The sequence below is a fragment of the Bidens hawaiensis genome, unplaced genomic scaffold, assembly GCF_021521415.1.
Source record: "Bidens hawaiensis isolate Kalapana, Puna unplaced genomic scaffold, B.hawaiensis_p1.1 tig00008556_1, whole genome shotgun sequence".
Lineage (NCBI taxonomy): Eukaryota > Viridiplantae > Streptophyta > Magnoliopsida > Asterales > Asteraceae > Bidens > Bidens hawaiensis.
Window position 1 is genome coordinate 300,061 of NW_027491615.1, and position 25,503 is coordinate 325,563.

The 25,503-nt window shown below is 32.9% G+C and overlaps 2 protein-coding genes across 2 annotated transcripts; one reads left to right on the forward strand and one right to left on the reverse strand.

Annotated features, from left to right (window-relative positions):
* The first annotated feature begins 745 nt into the window (after positions 1 to 745).
* Positions 746 to 19,867, forward strand: LOC143529471 (protein DEHYDRATION-INDUCED 19 homolog 4-like). The gene is made up of 6 exons (XM_077025255.1): positions 746 to 752; positions 17,404 to 17,491; positions 18,929 to 19,068; positions 19,167 to 19,244; positions 19,349 to 19,608; positions 19,695 to 19,867. The coding sequence occupies exons 2-6, from the start codon at positions 17,422 to 17,424 to the stop codon at positions 19,807 to 19,809; spliced, it is 663 nt and encodes a 220-aa protein (XP_076881370.1). The 5' UTR covers positions 746 to 752; positions 17,404 to 17,421; the 3' UTR covers positions 19,810 to 19,867.
* Positions 19,868 to 21,657: 1,790 nt separating this feature from the next.
* Positions 21,658 to 24,054, reverse strand: LOC143529467 (uncharacterized). The gene is made up of 5 exons (XM_077025252.1): positions 23,863 to 24,054; positions 22,789 to 23,000; positions 22,456 to 22,712; positions 21,846 to 21,931; positions 21,658 to 21,754 (listed from the first exon to the last, which is right to left on the reverse strand). The coding sequence occupies exons 1-4, from the start codon at positions 23,905 to 23,907 to the stop codon at positions 21,912 to 21,914; spliced, it is 534 nt and encodes a 177-aa protein (XP_076881367.1). The 5' UTR covers positions 23,908 to 24,054; the 3' UTR covers positions 21,658 to 21,754; positions 21,846 to 21,911.
* Positions 24,055 to 25,503: the final 1,449 nt, after the last annotated feature.

Consider the following 25,503-nt stretch of genomic DNA (forward strand, 5'->3'; position numbering starts at 1 on the left):
AAAATACCTGTTTAATATGTACAAAGCATGTTTGTGAAAATATAATTTTTTATAACATTTTGTAATAAAATATATGAGTAAATTGCATCTAATGACTATATATCCAATCTTGTATCATGTCTTGCTTGTATGATAATCTGATCGAACCTTTCTGTTTTTGTGTAAAATGGGTTGAAAAATACGTCAGTACATAGCTGGTAAATGACGCTGACTATGTTGCAAAATTTTTTCAATGCCATTGTGAAATCAATAATAATACCTTTGTGACTACTCATTAGGCACCCAACTCAATTGGGTTAAAATTACACTAAATACATGTACAATTAATCATATACACAATATCACTTCTCTGAATATTCTCGTAAACCTCCAGAGGCACGTTGATGATGACCTCAGAGAACCCTGATGTAACACCTGAGTCACCACGTATGAATGGATCCAGACACATGTATACATTTAATTAGAGTATCCATTTATTATTATTGTAACACAAGGTTTTAAGGATTCATAGATCCTATGCAAACATTATGACTCTTAAAGAGATTGTAAAAGTTTAGAGCGTATCCACCTTTCTGTTTATGATCAATTTATGTTACTAGTTTATACTTCTGATTGTTACCTCGGACCTGTATATAGTACGAGAATAATCTTTGTATAAATATCTAGACCAATTATCTAGCTTCAGACCTTTAGTCTGTTTATATAACCTTACGTTGACAATTATTTGTTCGTTTAAAACATTTGGACATTTAGTCCCTTTGTTTATTTACCAATTTACGTTTTTTCTTTAAGAAGAAACATTTATACTGGGTTTTTTCTTCAAGAAGAAACATTAATTTAACATTTGTATATAAATTTTATATTTCTTAATCATTAAGAAATATTATTTTGACTATACCCCTTGTATATAAAAACTTCTGTTTCTTAATCATGAAAAAACAATATTTTGACTAAAACCTCTTTTTATGAAAATTTATATTATCCTTAAGTGTGATCAAGGTATGGGCTATACCCTCGACTATGGTCTAAGCTATAATAATAATAATAATAATAAAATTATAACTTAAGCAGAGCCCCTACTTTACACGGGTATTTGGAGTTAGATGTCTAAGACTGATCAACCAACACTTTCTACTTTATGTCGCGTACTAGGACTTTAACAATCAGAACATCTGAGCTTGGTACGCATTACGAGAGTCGACACACTTTCCTAAGGTAAAGTGTGTGAAAGTGAGTGTTTTGGTGTGTTGAGAGAAGTGTCGTGAACTCCACCATTTATAGGATGTTTTGATTTCCTTCGCGTAGCGCGAAGGAAAAAGGTTCTAACCGTTCGCGTAGCATGAACCGACCTTATTTCGATGAGTCATCGTTGGGTTGCCACGTGGTCTGACACGTGATGCCATGTGTCCACACGTGTACTACATGCGTGATGGCCACTTCGCGTAGCGCGGAGTAGTCATGGGTTGGTTCTTCTTGTAGCGTGAAACCGCTAAACTTTGGGTTATGTGATTTGCCGTTCCTGTAGCGCGAAGGGTCAGATCTTTGTCGTGCGCGTGGCGCGAAGGATTAATATTTCAAAATTTACTCTTTTGGTCCCTCTACTTTCCATAAATACTAAGGCGGCTTGCGACGATGCGAGCGTGCAAAGTGCACCATCATAGCGCCCGTGCACGTCGGGTACTTCGCACCCTCCGCTAAGACAACTGGTTGCATCTTGGCATATAAGAATATTACTATGAGAACTCTTTTCCTTATATATAGCTCACAAGATTTATAATTTATCAATGTTGGAGTAATTTCTCTTTCCTATTTACACCCATGTGAAATGCTTTCACTTTATTCTTTCTTCCATGTGATGAACTTTTTATTTCCTTAACATGGAATGCTATTATTTCCTTATCTCATTTTCTCCTTGATTATCTTGAGAATATTTTTGATCTCTTATCTTTACTATGTTGTCAAATTTGGATCAAAATTTCGGGGATGTTACATTTTTTCTCTTTTAACTGTCTTCTCTTTTTCTCTTAGCCAACACGTTTTAGCCACGATATTAAATGTGTTTACTTAACAAGTTTAATTTTTTTTTTCTAACATTCTTATAAAACTTATGATACCATATAATATGGTAGGGTGAAGAAGGTTTATAACTTTGATAGGGTGTATAAGGTATTATAACTTTTATAAGAATATTAGGTAAAACGTTAGTAAACACATTTAATATGGCGACTAAATTTATGCGGATAGAAGGAAGAAAAAAGAAAATGGCTAAGAGAGAAATAACATGAAAGTCAATTAAGTTAGTATTTTGGGTAGGCAAACGTATTTAATTTTGACGCCTAATTTAAGTGGTTAAAAGGAAGAAAAAGGACAACTAAGTGAAGTTTTAGCTTGCAAGCTAAGTTGAAGCCGGCTAAGAGGGAATATAGTGAGTTGGCTAAGTGAATAAACACAGATCCCAAAACCGACTAAGAGTAAAGGATGCCGGCTAAAAAGCTAGAGTTGTAAGCTAAGTTTAGCCATGTTTGACACAGTCGAATTTGTATTGGTTGAAAGTGGGTTCTATTTACTTTTTACAAATCTTAGTGCTCAATTGCTCATTATCGACTAAGGCTTAGCTTACTTAACCAACTCCATTGACGTGACGACTGTTTATTGAACTAAACATCAATGATTTAAGATATATAGGTTAAAATACTCATGTATGCTTTAATTTTTTTTTGGATAAAGATCTTTATTCTAGTCAAGGTTGCAAAAGTCGCTAGGCGGACCCTATGCGGCCGACTGGGGAGTTGGGTGTACTCGGAGTACTCGAGGAGTACTCGAACATGATAAATATAAAGAAAATTAATTTTTGGATATTATATATATGTCAAATATCATAAGTTTACATTTATTTATAACAAAATAGGTAAATATCAATATAAATAAAAGAAATATATTTTTAAATAATAAAATATTCTGACAATTACTAATCATTAATTTAAAAAATGATATTTGTTCTTTGATTTTATTGAAATACGAATTATGTTTTATTGTTTTAAGTCAAAATCGGTCTAAGTTCACTGATAAGATGTGGTTATAGCTGATGTTAACCACATTTGACTGATTCTTAGTAACTAGACGGATTTATAGAAACTCGCCTCGGCAACATACCTTGTAGCGAGTACTCGGCCTTGTAATCCTACTTTTACAACATTTATTATAGTAATCTTTCCTTTTTAACAATTAGGAACCATAAATGTTTTTTTATTGAATCAACTTGACGTTTCTAACCTTCTACACACTTTTCTTTTTAAAGTTGTAAAATAGTGGTGCCAACATTAATGAAAAGTATCGTACACATTTTCCGTGGGGTGTTTCCAAATTCAGGCTTGTAAGAATAATGATTGTGACAAGTAACATGTCAATTTGTTGAAAATCAACATCAATGAAACCTCATATACTTGTAAAGGGCGTTTTAATCATTATACTATCATTATATAAATTGATTAAAATACATATAAAATTTAATATAATTAATATTTTTATTTAAAAAACATGGTGTGTATAGTCTTTCTTTACACATACACCATGTGTCTATGTGTACATACATGCATACACATATATACATATTTTTATACTTAAAAGTTGTAATTCAGGAGATAGGATATAAAACAAAGAAAGACGGTGGAGATAAATAACTTTTTTTTTTTTTTCAATTTTACTATATTTATTAAAGCAATACGTTTTTTTATTTATATAACGACTAATCACTAATTCACACGCATTTTAAACATGCTTCTAAATCCACATATTTTACATTATGAGACTAGAACTCTTAACCAATTGGAGGAATACATTTTCACTTTTTATACCGCTAGCTGCAAGCTCTTTGGTTATTCGGTTTTCGGCCATGAACCTCGTTTCACAAACCTTAGTTTCGTTGCAACAAAGGGCCGTCACGTGCTAACTTTAGGACGGTCACGTTCTTCTTTTGACCCTCATACTATAGTCACACCAATAAAGATCCAATAAGCTACGGATTAAGATGTACACTTGGATCAGGTCCACCACGGACAAATTACATGGGCTTGGGCTCAATCGTATTTTGGGGACCAAATGACCACCAAAACCAAATCACCAATAATGGAAATAAAAAGTAAAAACTACTAGGGTACCTCACCAACTATTCCATATCGACCCGTTATTTTGAATGAAGTTAAACTCTAACGAGTTAAGTTTAAAATTAAACTTGTTCATATTAAATGAGCTCAAACACAAGCTTTATATACGGACCTTGGGTAGGCTCGTAAGTATAAATGAAAATATTAACGAGTAAATTAACTCACGGATTACTTGAGATCGGCTTGTAAAAGGTTTGAATGTAGTTAAGCTTATCAAATGATCAACTATTGTATATATAATAAATAATTTTATAAATAATAAATGAGTTGAGACCAGCTTAAAAGTTTATGTTTGGAAGCTCGAAGTTTGGATACGGAACTCATGCAACTCGACTCATTTGCACCTTCTAAAATCAGTTCGTTTGCACACTTCTGAGCAAATTGTATATTTATGAACTAGGATAGTGCCCGTGTAACACACAAATGAAAAATAATAAATTTGTTAGGTAAATTTAACATTTAAACTTACAATTTGTAACCTTGAAATTAATAATTTTTAAACTTATAATTACAAGGTTAACCTTGAAAAAACTTAAATTTTATAAGTCAAAAATCTAACAATTTGTACATAATGGTTTTTTTAAATTATAAGTATTACAAAATAAATATTAGTGAAATAGTCATTTTATCATTTGTCATTAACACTAAAGTATACTATTGATAAACTTTAAACCATAATATTATATTGAAAATACCATTTAGATATGCATGTTTCTTAAAAACCATCCAAGTTAATAATTTTTTTAATAATAAATTACATCTCCAAATATCTAAAGGAACCATTGAAATCAGAAAATCCATTGCTTGAAAGCGTTGGTTTGAATTTGATTCCCATATATTAACAAAATTTAAAAGGTAACTGGTGACAAACTTTATTTGAAAAACAAAAAAATTTAATAATTGATTTAAAAAACAAGTCAGCAAGATCATGAATAATATATACGAAAAATAAAATAAGGAATCATCTAAAAATGTGGAATATTATATATTTGTTTTAATAATTACCATACACTAAATCTTGTTATAATGTAAAAGATTGACAACAGAACTTTTTGCAATAATTTTAATATTATATATTTGAAATATTCTTTTTGTTTTATTGATTTTTTCAAAAATGAAACGTTAGTTAATTATCATAATTAAGAATGTCAGTTACATATTTCAACTTTAAATTCTTGTAAAAACAAGAGTCTTAAATTGTAAAAAGAAATACTATTTTAGAAAATTGAATAATAAAAATCAATTAAGTGAGATTGAATTTAATTAATAATGAAATATGTTAAAATATTATAAATAGTAACAAATTGTGTGGCATCATATTTGGACAAGATAGTATTGTGCCACGTTGACAGTATGTTCTGTTTTAATAGTAGGGTAAAATTAAAATAAATAATGAGACAAAAATAAAAAGTGTAAGAAATATTCGTGACAAAAAAAACACTCAACAAAAAATTCAAAAAAATAATAAACAAATCATACATCAAAATATAAATAAAACACAAAAAAAAAGCCAGAATAATTCCCCTGTCACCCCCGTTAAAAAAAACGACGAAAAGACACAGTATCGAGAAAGAAGACATAATGCCAAAAATGAACAAACAACACAATGATAATAAAAAACCGACACAATCGGTCGCAAAATTTAACACAATGCCAAACAAAATATAACACAATATCAAGAAAAATACACACAACGTTAAGGAAAAAAGACACAATCAGGGACGAAAATAAACACAAAACACAATGATAAGTAAAAAAGACACAATAATGTTTTATCCTCAATATTGTGTCTTTTTTTTTTGGAGAACAGAGAAGACGGTGAAAACATTTTTGCGTTTTTACATTTTTTATTAAAATTTGAGTTACAATTTTTTTAATTATTTTTAAGGTTTTTTTTCTTTTATAGAAATCCTTCTCATTTTTGTCCTCTTTATAGAATAACTTGACCCTTGTATAGTTAGATTTGTAAGTGTGTTGTCAAAATAGATAGTTGAAAAAAAATAAATAAAAGAATTTATTTAAACTAAATTTACAATTTGAGATAGTAGATTCTACCTTTTTAAAATTTTAATCATTCCATGTTGAGAACTTGAGATGGCAAATACATGTCTTTTTTTAAAGACCAATCAAAAGAATTTTATTAAACTAAAACGATTATCAAACTAGCAAGTTGCTAGACAAACAACAATCAACACCACCATACATGAACACCATCACAACCACCTTATACCCGCCAGTAAACCACCTCATTTATCCCTTACATGGCATTAAAATTAAACGCTCTCCACCTCTCCCAAGTAATATTCAAATTCTTTGACCTATTACGAACCCACAAATAACTCAAAGCTTTAACATCACCAATCACGTTATTAACATGGCACCAGTTTCCTTTCAAATGCCGCCTCATTTCTTGTCTTCCAAATACACCACACGCCCGTTATACAACACGCATGAAACACTTTCATTTTCCGAGTGTACAGCTGATAGTATTTGTGAAGTTCAAATATATCACGGGTAGGGAAGGCAAAAAAAGCTGGTACTTTACACCAACTAGCGATACAATGCCACACCGCTTGAGCAAACATACATGACACTGTTAAATATTCTGTCGGTTAATAAATAAACGCTTACTTACCCAATTATCCACGTAGAATTTATTTAAGGGAACTAAGTTTTAAGAAGTAAATAAAAAATAAAGTTTGAAAACTTATTTTCGAGAATAAAATAAAATCAACAATACATCTATATAACAAAAATAAATGTAAGGCCTCGTTACCGGTGCCTCACGTTTGGACGTTGGATTTACTCATTCACATAGTTCTAGTCATCAGAGTTAATAAAAACATTCGCGGAATATAAAAACTTTCATAAACATTACATTAATCCATAACTTGTCTTAGAATAAACACCTTGTCTTTCAAAATAACATAATATTAAACATAAACGTCTTCCGATATCAGCCTCTTATTCAATGCCACGTGTTCCCCTCAAACGAGCTGTCTCATTCTACTCACCTGCGTGCATACTAAAAGTCAGCTACGCTGAGTGAGTTTTAGTTAATAACATAACATACTTTACATACATACATACATACTTCCATTCATACTTTCATAAATCAAATTCTACTTTACTCTATTCTATTCTGACTCGGATATTATTAGGGTCCGGTCCCGTTTTCTGCCTTGGATATTATTAGGGTCCAGTCCCTTTTTCTGCCTCGGAAGTTATCAGGTTCCGGTCCCTTTTTCTGCCTCGTGATTATTAAAGGGCTTGGTCCCTTTTCTGCCTTGGATATTATTAGGGTCCAGTCCCTTTTCTACTATGACACTCGACAATTTCAGGTTAACTCCGTTAATCCAAACTCCGTCAATTCAAACTTAAGATCACTAGAACTATAAGGCACATCTCATTACATTTAAACTAGGGTTTTAAATGACGCTTGACAATCACTACACATGTAGTCTTTCGGGATTGCATCGAAACGCAAACGAGTTGACTCAAACCATTGATGAACAAACGACAAACATCAAAACAATAAGTATTTGATAATTATGTGTTAGTTTTATGTATTATTTGATATTTATATGTAGAACATTAACTCAAGATGCAAAAGTCTATTTTATGCTAGAAATTTAATAACTAGAAGTAGAGGGGCCATTGTGTAATATAATTATTATTAAATAATAATAAAAACCCTAATCTCCCTCCCCTCTCCCCATATACGATCGCCCCCCCCCCCCCCTCCTCACACCTCCTTGGCGACGGCAACCACCACCACCACCATATCACTTCCGTTTGACCTCGTTTTTCATAATCGGAGCATCCCGCACTTGTTTCTAGTCATCCCTCACCTTCCTCTTGCTCGTTTCTGCGTTTTTAAGGTATAAACATAAACCCTAATTTTCGAAAATCATGTGTTAAGTGTTCATATGCTTTGTTTGGATTAGATGATGCTTGATTATGCTTCGGTTGTTGATTTAAGTGATCATGTGTGATTTTGAATGGTGAAAGATTGTTATATCATTGATTTTTCGTAAACCCTAGAGGGTTTACTACTGATTTTTATGGATTACAATGTTTATTGCATGTTTGGGGATGTGTTGTATGCTTAGGATACATGCTAGATGAATTTGTGTGCTTGCTGATTTTTGACAGCAGAGATAGTTAAACTTGAACGAGGTGTAACTTGTTAAATATGAAACCAAACTGGACTATTTATGAGTCTAAAAGGTAGTACTCTGAGTCTAGTTTTCAGAAAACCCAACCACGCCTGATTTGGAGGTGTTTTGGTTACTCAAACGGTTTAAAGGTGATCAAAGGTCAAAACTGATGCTGGATAGATTATTTAATTCATGTTTGGATGACTGTAACTCGATGTTAATTACATGTTTTGATGCGATTTCTGATGCTATTATATACTAGGTTGAGTCTAGTTTTTAAAGAGTCCAAATTTGTAATTTTTGGACGTGTAAAAGTTAACCTTTATTATTTTACAAAACTGAAGTGCAAGTCTGAATTGTGAGGTCTGCTGTTAGGCTGTTTTGTAATTATCATATCTCATAAACTACAAGACCAAATGGGTTAGTTCCACTTCTGGAAGTTAACATATTGAGTTAAGAATCTAACCCAATTGGTCTTGCATTAATTGAATTTACCATTTAACGGGGATAACAAATATCATTCTGTTACGCATGATTTTGACTGCTGTGAGTTTACTGTAATGTTTTGGTCTTTCTGAGAAAACTATGTGGAATAAAAATACAATAAAAATAGTTCTGGAAACCTAACTCATGTATGTTTTTGTGACGATTTTTGGTGAATTAATTGATATGTTATGATCTGTTGAATAGAGTAATCTTTCAAGTAGAAATATGTCTTGATAAAACTAGCTGCTGAACTATGTGAAAATACATGAAACGTGCTTGTTGTTAGATAATTGCTATGTTTTTGACTAAATTGCCCTTGTGGGGAATGATTGATAGTAATATACAATGTTAGTACTTGATACCTAAGTAGTTGTTTACACATGTAACGTTTCACCAATGTGTTTGTCGAGTCACACATAATTCACAAACGAAACACGAAACGTATCTCATGCATAGGTATTATGTGCCGAGTCTAGAGACTCAATAATAGTTTAAATACTTAGAAAATCTCATTTCTGTTTTAGAGCACTAGTGAGGATTTTCTGTGACGCGCATCTCTCGGATTTGTTTTAGAATTCTTCGCAAACAGTGAGTTTCACGTTCCCCTTTTACTCTTTTAAACGCTTTTTATTTGGGGGAGATAACATACTCCAAAACGCTTTAGATTTTGTTATTAGTTATATATCACTTGTAAGGCTAAGTGGCAAACGAACCAAATAAAGTCCTTCATAACATCGAACCGTTTAGTATTTGTATAATAGCGAGTCACTGTTGAGTAGTACTACTGGGTTTGACAAACCCCACCCAACTCTAAACTCGACGGCAGGCCGAGTGGGTGTAATCTTGGCTAACACATTTTCCATGGTCGTGGTAGACATGGTGGCAAGGCAATTGATAAACAGTCAGCTTCGGTGTCGAACACTTAGTAATACTTGTTTTATAGGCTAGCTACCTATCGATATATAATTGACATAACATTATCTGGTAACGCAAACGCAAACACTTAAACACAAACATTTTCTTTATTTATATATGTGAACTCACCAACCCTGTGTTGACACTTTTAGTATGTTATTCTCAGGTAGCCGAGGCGGGCACGCGGTATAGGAACATGCATTTCATTGAACTCTATCGTTTTTGCAAACTTGTTTTTAAACTGTTATTAATTGGGTTTTAAGTCGTCCTGCATGACGCAACATTTGGTTTATGAATTTACGTTTCCGCACTTATTTAAACTTCAATGTTCGTGGTTTGAAAACTTTATTTATGGTGTTTGATTATAACTAATGATTCCGATCCTGTTAGTTCACACCCGCTGACGGTAAAACTCCGTTAGTGGATTTTGAGGGTGTGACATATACCTTTCTATCTCTTACATTCATTCATAACATACATACATATCATTCATAGCTTATACATAACATTATATCTTGGCAGTACGTGCAATATCCGAAGATCGTTCACGTACCGACAAGCCATCATTCTTACCTTTCACATAATCAAAAAAGGCATACACTTATCACTTAGGATAAATGCATTAACAATCACATCGAGTATGCACACAGTCCCGAAAACATAACACATAAATGGGGCTAGAAACTCACCTGAATGCAGTTACGTTCACCGTTAATAGTTATTCCCTTCTTGCGCTGTGCATGGCTACATGTATCAATTAACTATTGCTACTCATAACGTATTTCTATCCTTACATAACCCACAACCAACGGGGGTCCGGGGGCAGCGCCTCTGGCAGCGGGGTTCTAGGGGCCGCAGCCCCTAGCGGGGTCCAAGGGGCAGAGCCCCTAGCTGGGGTTAAGCGGCCAGGTCAGCTTGGAAAAAATTTATTTTCTTTAACTGTCTTAACACATTTTCCATTAACAATTTAAGTTATTTTCTAAGCTCGGCTTATTTGCTAAGGCTAAATTAATGGGCTGGTTTGCTTTATTTTAGATATGGGCTTAACCCACTGTCCATTATGGTACTTGGGCCCAATTGGACTCTAGCTCAAAAGCCAACAGAGGTCTGATCAGCCGAGAACCCTTTTTGGCAGGGAACTCGTGACCGAGAACACTTTGGTTGACCGAAAACGTTGACCGAAATCAGCTTTGACCGAGAACTCGTATCCGACCGAGAACTCTGTGGCCGAGAACTCATGGGCCGATAACTTGTTTTGGCCGAAATCTCAGGTTGACCGAGAACCACATGGTTGACCACGGATTCTTAAATTTTGCCGAGAACCCTCAGGTCCAATGTTTTCAGTTCATTTCTCCATCATAATCATTTTTTTCTCATCACTGCTAACTGTTTTATGGTTTATAACCAGAATTTCAACTACCCTTTAACTGCTTTACACCCGCCACTAAGCCAATATCTAGATCTAATCCGTTTTAGGCATAAATTTTGGACCTTTATAAGTTTAAAACGTTCTAAGCTAGATTTAGGGTTTTCTTTATGAACCGTTTATATCTATGAGTCCATTTCATCCATTTTAATCATCAAGTTTGTATTTTTATGGAACATCTAGACCCGATCTACTCTAGGGTCATGTTTCATGACAAAACATTCATAAAAATGTAACCTTTAAGCTTAAAACGTACCTTTAGACGTTAGTAGGGTCACGACTAGCTTGATACACGACCTTGGACTCGTTAGCTCACTTGTATGATCGAAGATCTATGATTACTATGATCGGTTTATGGTGTGTATAATGGGTGGCGGCTAAGGAAGGTATTTTATGGCTTAAGTGTGTGTTTTAAGGTGTAAAGAGAATAAGATGGATAAGTTGAATGGAAATGGAAAGATTTAGGGTTTAAGGGGTATTTATACTTCCTTAAGCCCATGAACCTAAGGCTCATCTTTCCTTTTTAGTCCATGATTAATTCTTTCCAATTAGCCTACTTCTCTTTCCCTCGTTTACTATTATTTTATTTACCATTTTAACTAAACTTGTCCACCATAAGAGATAATATATAAAATATTATTTATTGAAATTTTGGGATGTTACAATAAAAGATCTAGAGTTGTTCACTTTTAAAACTAGTCTAATTAATCAAATAAATGTTTAGTATATAACAACTAGTTTTTAACCCGTGTATTACAAGAGATTTTCCAAATGAAAAAAATTAATAAAATCTAAAATTTAAATAAAGACATGAAATTATAGGTAAAGAGAATGAAATATATAGTACAAACAATAAGAATGCTAGAATCTCAAATTTACATTCACATGGAAAACAAAAACGAATTAAATATTACTATGAGTTCAATACCACTATAAGTTCGAAGAAGCAGTAAAACATATTCAAACGGATTCACAACAATAATAAAACCAAAATCTTAGAAGTACATATAATGATTTCATACATGTCATATGAAAGTAACTGCTATGAAAAATTGTTTTTGTATGTGATTCTATTTCTTTTGTTTAGAATTGAACGTGATAGGTGTTTATGAAGTCGAAGAAAAAAAAAGGAATTGTAGGACTCCAAATTTTTTAGTTATAATTATTCATGTTTTAATATTTAAAAGCTTTTTTTCAAATGATTATGTTTAGAATATTGAATTAAAGATTCAAAATTAAATAATTACAAAACTGAATACTTAAATTAAATAGCATAATTAAAACTTTATACATATATGAAGTGAGAAGTTTTGTATAATTTAAACTGAATTCACGACTCCTAATTGTTAAAAATGTTGAATTCTTTAATGAAAACTAAGGTATACATTAAACATAATTATATTTTAGATATTAAATTTTTGTAAATGGCCATTAATGTAGTCAAATATATTGAAAATGTGGTAACTCATGGGTCAAATTATTTTTACTCATGACCCATGGATAGCATAGATTAAGGAGAAGAGAGATTAGAAGATTTAGGCTAGGATTGAATATGATAGGATAAATAAGCATCATTATTTTTGTTTATTAGTATAGTAAGAAGTAAGATAAGATTTTAGAACACGAACTCTGATAACTAAATTCACACTCATCCCTACTTTTTTAAAATGATACATTAAACAAAGTCTTACTTTCTTTCTTTCTCTCTTATACGCCGGTGAATAAATTGTATTTTTAGCAAAACCGTGTAATACTTTTTTAAGAATAATTTAAAACCAGTCAGACAATGATCGGAGTTGAATGGTCGGCCAAAAATAATATTAAATCAAGTGTCCCATTCACCTTAAACTAATTAGGGTAAGCAAAGTGTTGAACCACAAAGAGTAAGTGATTAGTGTATAATGTAACTGATTTTTAAACATTATGAAGTTTCGTTATAGAATTATGAAGCAACAGTTTGAGCTGAGCACACCGGCATTGATTGGTTGAAATTAAGCGAACACTTAAATGACTTTAGATAATCAATTAACAATTACATAAAGCAATAAACCTAAACAGAATGCGCGTTCAATAATAATAAACATCAAGTAGCATAGATCATCAATTAACAATTACATAAATTTCAATGATAAGCATAGAAAAACTGATATCATACAATACTCTACACACCGAAAATTATTCGAATGGATTACCCGCTCATGATCTTCGTTAAATCTTAAAATATGATGTAGAAGGCCATAAGAAATGATATCTTTGTGATGGAAAGCTCTGGATTTTGTTTATGGACTCCTGTAAATGGGTGGAAGACGTGATAACTTATTAGGGTTCGTCAAACAAAAGATATAAGTCAACCAAAAAAAAATTTTCACGCTTTATAAGGCATTCACATGTCGCGAAGGTCTTCTCCTCTGTCCGTCGCGTGGCGTGAAGGACAAAACAATCGAGCACCTCACTAGAGTCTTTCGTGACACGAGAAGGACCGATTTTAACTTCTCAATGTGGCGTAAAGACTTCCACTGGATATAAATTAATTCGCTTTAGCTGTTTTGTTATGTTTTGCGTGCCAGTTTTCCCGGGACTTAATCTCATGCTCGTACAAGTCCCATTTTGGCATCTTTAACGTCCAATAACATGTAACACATAAATACGTATGAAGTACCAAAGTTTACACTGAAAACTAAATAAAACTAATAAAACAATACCAAAATATACAAGATTTATGCCCGACCAACATATCCCTACTAATATCAAATTATGTTCTCCAAACACTCAGAATATTTACATAGGATTCAAGAAGACAAATAAATAATGTACTTACAATGCAACCTTAAACACCCTTCGTCACTCTAAAAGTTGAAACGACGACTTTTATTAAAACACTAGCAAGAAGCTGGAGATAAACAAAGACAACCCAAAGTTATAACAAAAACTCACACCAATCCTTTCACAATACACTCTTCAAGAATATCTACTTTTGATCCATAAGAGCATTCACATCCATTCCTTTATTTTCAAATCCAATATTACAATAAAAATCACTACATTTTTTCTCTCATTTTCAATTAAATAATACATTTTTATAGTTTTATACTTTTATCATTTTCTCTTTCATTCACTCACAACCACTGCATTTTCTCTCTCCTCTACTCACAACACTCTAAACCGCTCCCTACATTTTAAAAACCTCCATAAAAAAATTGATGGAGGGAATGTGAATGATCTAAGTTCCTCAAAGTTTTGATGTCTCAAACCATCTTGGAGATACTTGTCGGTTTATTGAGAATGTAACCTCATTTCTAGACATTCAAATACATTAACAAGCTGTAAGGATAATTCCATGAATTACCTTACTCTTTCTATTACCAAGGTTGCTAGTAACTTCTGAACTTAAGTAGATCCCGTACCTAAAATGCATATATAGGCCGACTACGACACACATTGCTTATAAATTGTCATATTATTGTAGCAAAATGACACAATTTAGGCAAATGATCACTTGTCTCTTCATGCTCCCCACACATGCAACAAACCATAGATCTCACATCCACATTTATATTCTAAAGAGCCGACAATGTAGAAAAAATATCCATTTTTGCTTTCCCGCGAAAAGATTAATTTTTTTTGGGACTCGATTGTTCCACTTCATAATGAATGGAACTTGAACTTTAAACGACGCAGTGAACACCGCCCCTCGTTTCGGGGTTCCTCGTTGTCTATTCAACGGGTGTTTTGACACATTATTCCACATAGCCGTTGATTGCTAAAATATATATAAAAAAATTAATTAATTAATTAATTTAAACCAAATACATATTTAAACACAACCATTTCTCAGTTTTTTTTGAACAACTCAATCTCATTTTCAACTGTCTTACTCTCTAGAAAATTCATCCCAATCTTTAAAAAACCCAACAAATATGTTTGGCTTGGTTTTGGCCAATTTTCAAACCAACAAAATGACTCTTCCAATCGAATCCTGAACACCACCCAACTAACTCGACCGACACAAATCAATCGGTCGGTGTTAACTTCAACATGTTGAACTACTTTCAGATGTTCGATGGGACGCCCAACCAGGGCCGTCTCCGAGAATGATAAAAAAAATTAGGCCTCGTGCGAAAACTTTTTTGGGCATTCTCCTTATAATATAAACTCATCAATTATATATTAAAAACCACAATACATATATAAATATTATAAAATAAACAAAACAAAAGTAGTGTATCAAAATGAACGAACTTAAGCGAATTTTTGAGGCTCTCCAAGCATTTTGGGAAGCGAAGCTCTCGATCAAGTATTTATATTCCATACTTTCTAATATTTCATTTTCAACGAAAGTGCCAGACATGTTTCATGATCAAAAACCCCTTTTATTTCAAGGTCAAACATAACAAAAAACGATTTTGCAATAATAAAATTTTACCATAAAGTTCTACTAACAATACCTAAAAAAATTCCAGACTCAATTTTGCAAGCCGTAGAATTAGATCAACTCAATACTAATGAATAGAACTCAATAGTAATGAATAGAAATCAATCAATCAAGAATATGTTTTAAGGGGTTTACAATCTGGGCCAATTTTTAAGTTTACAATCTGGGCCAATTTTTAAGTTTACAATTTGGGCCTTGCATATCTGTAATAGAACAATTTAAAATCTTTTGGGCCCTTTGAAATTTTGGGCCTCGTGCCACTGCACGGCCCAAAAACCGGCCTTGCGCCCAACTACTCACCCGATTATTATAACCAACCCAGTTTTGTTTCCGAAAACGAGACGGTGTCGGAACATAACAAGATCCAGTGGCACAACCCGGGCTGAGCAAGAAGAAAGACGGTTGTTCGGGATCACACAAGAAGAAAGACGTAAGCGACCCTCCTAAAAAAGAACGTTCTACCATGGACACAACCCGAGTATGAGTTAGTTACACGGGCGTGGCTCACTGTCTCCGAAGTTCACGAAGCTGGTAAGCGTTTACTATGACTTGTTTTCTTTTATTAGAAATATTAAATTTTTAGGAATAAATTTTTTTCTAACAATTTTGTAGCCAATTATCAAAATGCCGACGTTTTTAAAAAAAAAATAATTATTGATCTGTTTCACGCAAAGGGGATGACTACCGGGCAAAGGATTCTATAACGTCAAAATGGACCGTTATAAACTGTAAATGCTAACTTTTTCAAGGGGTTTACGAACGAGTGAAATGTGGATGGGGTAGCAGTGCTAGTGACTCGAGCATCATTGTAAAGACGTTGACCAAGTATGTAAGTGTCAACGGGTCCTTCAGTTACATGAATTGGGATGCTTATGAGGGACCACCCTGAGAGGGGCCTCATACTCCCCGTCACGTCCGGAAGTTGACGGCCCTCAAAAAAGTCGAAAACCTTATCTTCACGTGATCTCAATACACAAACGTCCGATGCTCTAAACATTGACCTTAACGATAATGAGTTCGTGAACCTCGACGAGGACTTGTAGCTCACTTGACCGGACAGTAAAAGAAGTCGTGGGAATGGGATAGGGGCGGGGCCGCAATCGGGTGGGTGTGAGTGTCGGTGCCGATTACAAAGACCAACTAGACGAAAAGAACCGTCGACTCCAAGATATACACGACTTTGGGCATGGACGTCTTCAAGTCAATAACGACTAAGGAGGTCGTCGAGGTAATGAAACAGAATGAATTCAAAAAAGATACATGCATAGGCTTTAATTTTATTTAGTATTTTTTTAATTTCAATATAATTTGTTTTTATTTAATGAAATATTTTTTTTTTATTTTTATTATAAAGAAACTAGAAAACAATAACCGAGTCATGACTGAAGACAAGTTTTATTACCACATCATTTTATACAAAAACTAGCAATTGCTAACTGATACGTCACACTCACGTATCACATTATCCCCTCTGCTTCGGCCACTACGTATGATCTTAGAATCATTCAACAGAGAAAGAGGTATACAACTGTACACTATACATAACACGGGTGGTTTACTTGTAAACAGCTAATAAATTGAATGTAATAAATAGTAATAAATATATTTGTACAAATAATAAATGTTGTATTAATCATCGTATTTCACTCACGAACCAGAACAACAAGTAAAACATAAAGAACACAACACACCAACAACAGGTGAGTTCGCTGGAGTGTTACTTCCTCTTCACTCTCTCTCTTTAACCTATACATACACCACTTCTGTATCTATACACCAATAATATAATCAACCCTCAAAGCCTACAATCTCCTCATTTAGCTTTCGGATCTGAAGAGCATGGACTCAAATTCATGGACCCGTGTTTCTACTTCCAATTCTTCTTCAAGACGTTATCAATCAAGATCAGGTTTCTGGGTTTTGTTGTTTTTTCCATTTATTTCTTTTTAAGAATAATTATCTAAAATATTAGTATTTATTATTGAATTTTGCAACTTTTAAAGTTTTCTAGGGTTTATAAATTAAACCTTTTGTATCATGCTATTTGATCATTGATTATATGTAACTGTGATTGTATTATATTAGCTGCTCAAATAAACTCTACAATAGGCTGTAAACGAACCTAGAAATGGCGTTTATTGTGTTCGTGAACATTTGGTAATGTGTTTATTTAAGTTCGTTAGTTAAAGGTTTGTTTTATATTTTTATAATTTTTTTTGTAATAACAAACCTAACATTTAAATTTTATAATTTTATTGTTTATGTTTAGTTTGTTTCATGAGTGATGAATGATTATTCCTCTGTTTTATAAAATCTACTAACAAGTTGTAACAACAAAACAACCTTATGTTTCGTTGACGTCATCAAAATAAAACCATCGATCTCAAGTGCTTAACTTTATATTTCATTAGGTGATTGTGCCTCCTGTTTTGGATTAAGAATATTGTTTTTTTTTCTCAAAGAGTGCATGCTCGTTTGCATTAGTGAACATGTTCAATTCCTTAACGAATGGACAAAAACAAGATTTTCCATTCGGTTAGCGTTCATGAACAAGCTTTATTGCTACACGAACGAACATGAACAAAGCTTCCTTATGCTCGGTTCGTTTACAGCCCTAATTGGGCTGCAAAACGAACCGAAATGAACAAGGCATTGTTTATGTTCGTTCTTTAGGCTTTTATCGGACAAGCGGACGGTTCACGAACAACAAATGTACCCAAACAATGTTTTAACTGGTTTAGCTAACCTCGAATGGTCAATGTCATACGGTTCTGTCTGGTTACCAAGTTTGTGTTGGTGTTTTTTTACACTCGTATTCATATGCTAATTTACGTAGAAATTAATCACATAATACTCGTATATAATTTTGTTTTTAGTTAATATTTTTGCTTAAATCTATATGATAAGATTAGAAAAGTCATTAAAGTATATTAAAACCTTTGATGAGCAAACATAAACAAACAAACTTTATTGAACATTGACGAACACAATTGAACGAACATGGCCTCTGTTCGTGTTCGTTCATATCGTTAATCGAATGAAATTCCTTGTTCATGTTCGTTCATTTATTAACGACCACAAATGAACTTCACGCCTAACGTTTAGTTCGTTTACAGCACTACGCACAAACACGTTTCTGTACGATAATTGATTATAATGCTATCATGAATCATGTGATTGTGGTTGTATAGCTGCTTATAATAATATTCAACAATAATAACATTTTTTCAATTTGAGATTTAATGTATTAACTAATCCTTGAACAAATTCAAATTCAGAACAATTTACAACTTGATTACGTCTCAGTTAAATCAGTTTAGAATCTAAAATTCTTGAATCACTGCAGAATCATTTCATCTAGTTGAAGAAACAGATGGTGATGACCATAGGCCCGAATACTTATGCCCGTTCTGTGCAGAGGATTTTGACATTGTCGGTCTTTGCTGTCACATTGATGAAGAACACACAGTTCAAGCAAAGAACGGGGTATCGTTATCTTTTTTATCTGTTTATAACTCTTTGTTTCAGTAAACCTTTAATAATATTATAAACCATTGCGTTTCCATTATGTCGTATAATATTAGGTATGCCCGATATGTGCAAAACGTGTGGGAGCCGGTTTAGTGAGCCATATTACTATGCAACATGGAAGTCTTCTTAAGATATCCTTTTATAACTTTATTGTTAAAGTTACTTCCTTTATAACATTTTGGATATTGTTTTTGCATTGTGGATCCCGTTTTGTTGTTTCTTAACTAAATATCACGTTCAACGCAAGAGGAGGTTTCGAAGGGGTGGACTGAACTCCACCTTTTCTATTTTGAAGAAAGAGTTGAGAGAAGGAAACTTGCATTCGTTTTTAGGTGGTTCATCGTTAACGGGCCAGTCAACAGTCAACACAGAGCCCGACCCGTTGTTGTCTTCTTTCATGTATAATAATGCGGTTGACCCGTCACGAGGTCAAACTGATTCTTCCGTGGCAGCAATGTCGGTAGCAGAAAGCTTAAATAAAGATATCTTGGCAAGGTTAGAAGTTACATGTTATTTTCATTGTTAACTGATTAATGCATTAATTATAACTATTAAAACAATATTGTTTAATATTATTTTAGGAGTGAGAAACAGGAGGTGGTTACACTTTCTGGTGAAGATAAGGAGGAGAAGGCTAGGAGGAGTGAGTTTGTGCAAGGTTTGCTGATGTCATCTTTTCTAAATGATGATTTATAAAGCAGTTACAATCCACATAAGAATAAAGTTAAAAAATCTGTTAAGAGGGGTACCATGAGGAGCCTGATGGGATATGTTTTATTGTATTCAAAGTTTATCTATATATATAGTATAACATAATATGCTTAATTGATGCTAGAAATTATTGTTTAAATGCTTAACTAGTTAGTAACTGTAGCTTAGCACGAGTAGCGAGTTGCATGCCAAGGGTTTTAATGATGACCCATTTTAAATTACAACTCTTTATATGGATCACCTCAAATTATACAAGACGACGGGTCACTTGAAAATACAGGTACCCGAACAAGTCCACGACACCATGACCATTGTCACCCATAATCCCCTTGTAGCAGTCAGACGTCACAATCGTTGCCACCACTGCCACCAGGACTTGTTACAAGTTGGTCCGTCCCAAGGGTAGCTTATTAAGTCCTTAATATGTGGTTTCAATCTGATTACCATTGTGGCACCTATATGGATACCCCCAGGTGATGCCACCTACGCTGCCCAGTTGTTGTTGCCTACGCCTGTTGTCACTAACCGTCATGGAAAATTTAACAAACCCAAATTGATGCTGCATTTTTTTTTCCGAAACTACTATTTTCAACTCAAGCTCATTTTGACCTGAAGTCTACCAATTGTATTGACTTGTTAGTTGCTTGATCTAACCTGCATGTCCTGTCAGCATAATGCGGTGTCTATGACTATATGTGGCGTCCCTATACTTCGACCTCTCTATAGTATAGGTCAAGGGTTCAAATTCAGTCTTTAACATGTAGTATATTGTTTCTTATTGTTAATTGTTTATCTCAAAAATAAATAAATAAAAGTTGAGGAGCATAGGTATACCAATTATTTTCATCATAATATTAATTATCCATAGAGACCTTCAAAATAAAAATTACAAGGTAACAAAATAAAAGGTGTGGAGTATCCAAAGGGTAGGTTCTGAATATATGAATGTGGTTATTTGGGGCATTAATCATCATGGTCATTATGAATATTTTTAAGTGAAAATTTTAAGATATAAAAGATCAACTATCATGATCAAAGAATAATTACGTAGTCAAGACGTATGCAAATTTATTCATTATTCACGTAGAATATGCTATTTGTGGCATGAAGTTTTGACAAGTATTGCTAGTAGATAGCACACGTAAGCACTTAATATATCAGTGGTGGTGTTCTATCCGTGACAATGATCCAAAAGTATTGAAAGTCTTAACTTACAAAACAAACAGACGTTTGTGGTATGTTCGTAAGATGTGGCATGCAAAGTTGTTAACTTATCGAAAGGTGAGAGTTAGTTGCACCGTGGCTACATGTATTATGATATCCGACAGAAAGAGTAGAGTCTTCGTCTAACTTTATGCTCATTTATAAAGGATTGAATCTATTGATTTAATAAATTTAAAGCCGAACCTTCCTGCTATTATAAACTGTTCTAGTCTAGTAAACATAGTTTGTACAATAAGTACATCATATAAACAAAGTTTCATCCCTCCAAAAAGCCCAAGAAGATTTAGTCAGTTTTACCTATCAATTTCACCACCTGCAAACCTCTTTTTTACAAGCAGAAATCTCGGTTCTTGAAAAACACAAAATCGGGATGATGCACATTTAAACGCCGCAGCCAGTTTTCAGTTGAGTTAATAAGTGAGTTCACTATTTCCATTCCATGGGCCCCACTTTGTGTCCAATCGGATTTCTTGAACTTGTAAACAGCAAGTCCAAAAATTGGTAATGTGAGCTGACATGGCATCCCAACATCATCAATATCTGAATCACACACAACAAATTAAAAAAAGATGAACATTATACATTAATATTTTAAAAAAACAAATGAGGAATACTTTTCAAGGGTGTTGATAGAGAATGAAAAGTCAAGAAACTAGCATCGAGATTTTGTAGAGACGGACCGACTGGGATTCTGTATATGGGATACCTTCAAAAAATCGCATACGAATCAGATAAATAATCTATTATGCTAAAAATGGTTGTGTTAAAAAGTGTAGTGAATAATTAAAAATGTTTACCAAGCAATGGAAACCCAACTTGATTGAGTAAGATCACAGCTACGACACGTTTTAAGTTCTGGGAACTTAGATGCGAGATCTGAAATCTGTCATGATCAATGACAAATCATTAGGCTTCTTAAATAACCGTGCTCGTTCATTTAACTTAAACCGAACAAACAATTGAATATGAATAGTCAAACGAAAATGGTTTTCTTGTTTGTGTCCGTTCGTTAGGAACATGAACATGTTTGTGTTTGTTTATAGTCGTTCTTTAATAAACAAACTGTTCACGAGCGTTAAAGAATGAATATGATGAATGGACATAAGTGAGCGAACACCAATTAAAAGTAAACCAAAATCAAACTAGTGGGCCTAAAAGATTAATAAAACTTAACTAAATTGTAATGGGCGATATCATAATTTCATATTCACAAATACATAAACGAACATAAATGAACAAAGTGTAAACGAACAACAAGGCATGCGTTCATGTTCGCTCATTGGTATTACCAATGAACAAACTTCTTGCTGAACACTTCACTGAACGTTTGAGTCGTACATATGTATAGATCATAAACTAATAAATAACTTATTAACAAATAAAAAGGTTACATAAATTAGATATTACCTTGTCGGTTATAGGTGCCCGATTGATATGGTAAAGCATGTTCAAAGTATTCAAATATTAAGTGCCCGGGAGGGTTTCTAATTTCACTTTCCTCGGTACCATTTCTGACATAATAATCATCACCTCTCGGTGCCAAATTATTAAAGTTTTTGGAAATCGAACACACATTATTTTCTTCAACTCGAGGCTCATAACTACCATCGGATTCACTACTAGTGGTTCTTGATAAATCTGAATCAGTTTCCTCACCGGGCCTTCTGTTCATAATATTATAAGAACATAATGTCAAAAGTTATACAATTTAACAAAAGCTATATAATTCAAAAGGACAACCTTAGTTTGGTTAAGGGTGTTGTTGGATCTACATATAGTTGAATGGCAGATAAATATGGAACATAGTATTGAACAACCGAATCACTTTCGTTCAACACGAGAGGAACTCGAGCTCCATACGCGCTCCATTCCTTTAAAGATTCCCAAAGATCCCCAAGTATGAAATATGGGTTGCAACAAATTTCTTGATTCCTCCATCCTTTCATGCTAGTCTACATTTCTCATATAGATTATCCATCAAGATCGCGTTTTTACGCCATTTTACTAACTTGAATTTAAATATAATAATAATTGCTTGTATGCAACTTGAGCAATAATTAATTTCATAGTATCAAATGCTCATAAGATAGTAACCAAGTTTTTCACTAAAGCCACTCGGGTAGTTTGTTCCTATATGAAGTCACTAAACTTTCATAACTTCCATTAGGTGTTTCAATCTTTTATAAGTTATTGAAAAACATGTAGAAAATGTTTATAAATTTTTTTTATAAAACTAAGTGAGAGAAATGACACGTATATGAATCTTGATTACTATTCAGTGATTACTTTTTTCAAATTAATAAGACCGTAACAATGAAGGAAAAGTTTCACTAATAATAACCCATGTTTCGTAATTGTTTAACTTAAGTTAAACTGTACAAGAAAATCACCAAATAGCAATCACGATTCATACATTTTTCATTTGCCTAGATTAATTTTAAACTTTTCCAACATTTATAAAAAAAAATTATACAAAATTAAAACCCTATAGTAAAAATTGCTAAGACATAACATGCAAAACCATTGATCATACATGCTTGAAACACAATGATCAACCAATCATTACTCAAAACAGGCATTGTTTCCTAATATAGTCAAATGCACAAAACAAGTAAGAACCCACAAACAGAATTAAACATTTTAAAACAAAAACCAAACTTCTTCAATTCCCTAGAAAAAAAAACACAACAAATTAAAGTTAAACCACATTTTGTCAACTACCCATGTAAATAATAATCAACATCAAGAAACACAACAAAGTTTCAAACTTTTTCATCATCAAAATAATTTTCTTAAATCTTGTTTCAATAATACCTTAGGAAAATGCTGAGCTGTAACAACTGGAGTCGTGTGTTTCATGAACCGATCCAAATTACAGGGTTGTACTTTACGCTATACTTGTTGTACTTGTTTCTGCTGTTGTTGATTGTACTTTCTTAAAGCCGGTGGGCAGTAAATTCTATCCTCTCTGACCCGACTCCGACCCGAATTCGACATACCCAGATTCTTAAAATAATAATATTACTTTTATTATTATTATGGGGTGATCGAAGTTGTATGATTTTTGGGGTTTTCAAAATTTTAAGAGAGAGAATTTAGAAGACAAAGAAGGGAATATGCGGATTAAAACCGAGGGCGCACGGACGCTACCGTGTGCCATGTTCCAGTGGATTATTGTTTTTTACTTCAGTTGGTATGTAATGTAGATGAAGTACAAGTACAACTCCAGCAGCAAACTCTACAGGTGTCATGGGATTAGGTCCAGTCAAATTATCAAAATCAAAAGTTTCAATTTTTTTTTATAATTTTTTAATATTTTTTAGAGGTGTTTTTGAGTGAAGGAATGGAAAATATAATGATAGATGTAATATTTAATTGAACGAAAGAGGGAAAATACGCTGATTCTTAAAGTAATTATATGATATATATGTGCACGCTCTAAGGGTTTAGATGTATTGTTTGAGAAAAATGATACTCTTTGCTGTGTGTCAGGAGAGGCTCAGAGAGTGTGCAAGCCACATCAGGGGTGAGTTATAATAAAAATAAATAGTTTTGTAGGAAGAGTAAGAATAAATCTAGGTCATTGGATCTATAATTTAGTGGTTGAGATTGATAGTTTTTAAAATACCAAATAGTTTCCTAGGATTAAGGATTTATGCTATATAGTTTCCTAACTCTAAATTTTGTGTTATTCCTACTCTTCCTACAAAACTATGTATTTTTATTTTAACATTTTTCTATATATATACTAGTTTTTATCCTCCGTATTACGGGGGTTGTTTTATATTATTTGTTTATAATATTTATTTATTTTTTGAATTTTTATTTTTTTTATTGTATGAAAGTTAATAATATACTTATGGTTTGATGATATATTGTTTCATAAATAATGAGATGTTATAACCCGGTTTAAAAGCTATATGGGTTTGATGAGATCCAAGACCCGTTTATTTTTTTTATTATAAAATTGGTTTTTTGATTATAAATAATATATAACTTTTTTTAAATAAATCAAATATTAATTTTGGGTATATCCCTGCTTTATAGGATTTTTAAATCAAATATTTGGTAAGATTAGTTTTTAATATAGTGAGATGTTATAACCCGTTTAAGAAATATTTGGGTTTGATAAGACACATACCCGTGAATTTGGGTTAAATGCATTAGAAGCCTCCATTTAAAAATCAAGAAAATCTGGTGACTCCAAAATAAAGGAAGCGACCACATCGCGACACATAGAATTTTTGGGTTTTCGTTTATATAGATTATAGATGTGTGTGTGTGTGTGTGTTTTGGTGTTAAAAATAAGGTTATTTGCAATGGTTTATTAGACTATTATATGCTCAGGATGACTTTTGCTCATAATAAAGCGGTCGATAAAAGTTTTATCCATGTAGGCTAGCAAACAAAAAATTTCCGTTAAGGCATACGGTCTTTTAATATTTGCTTGGCCGA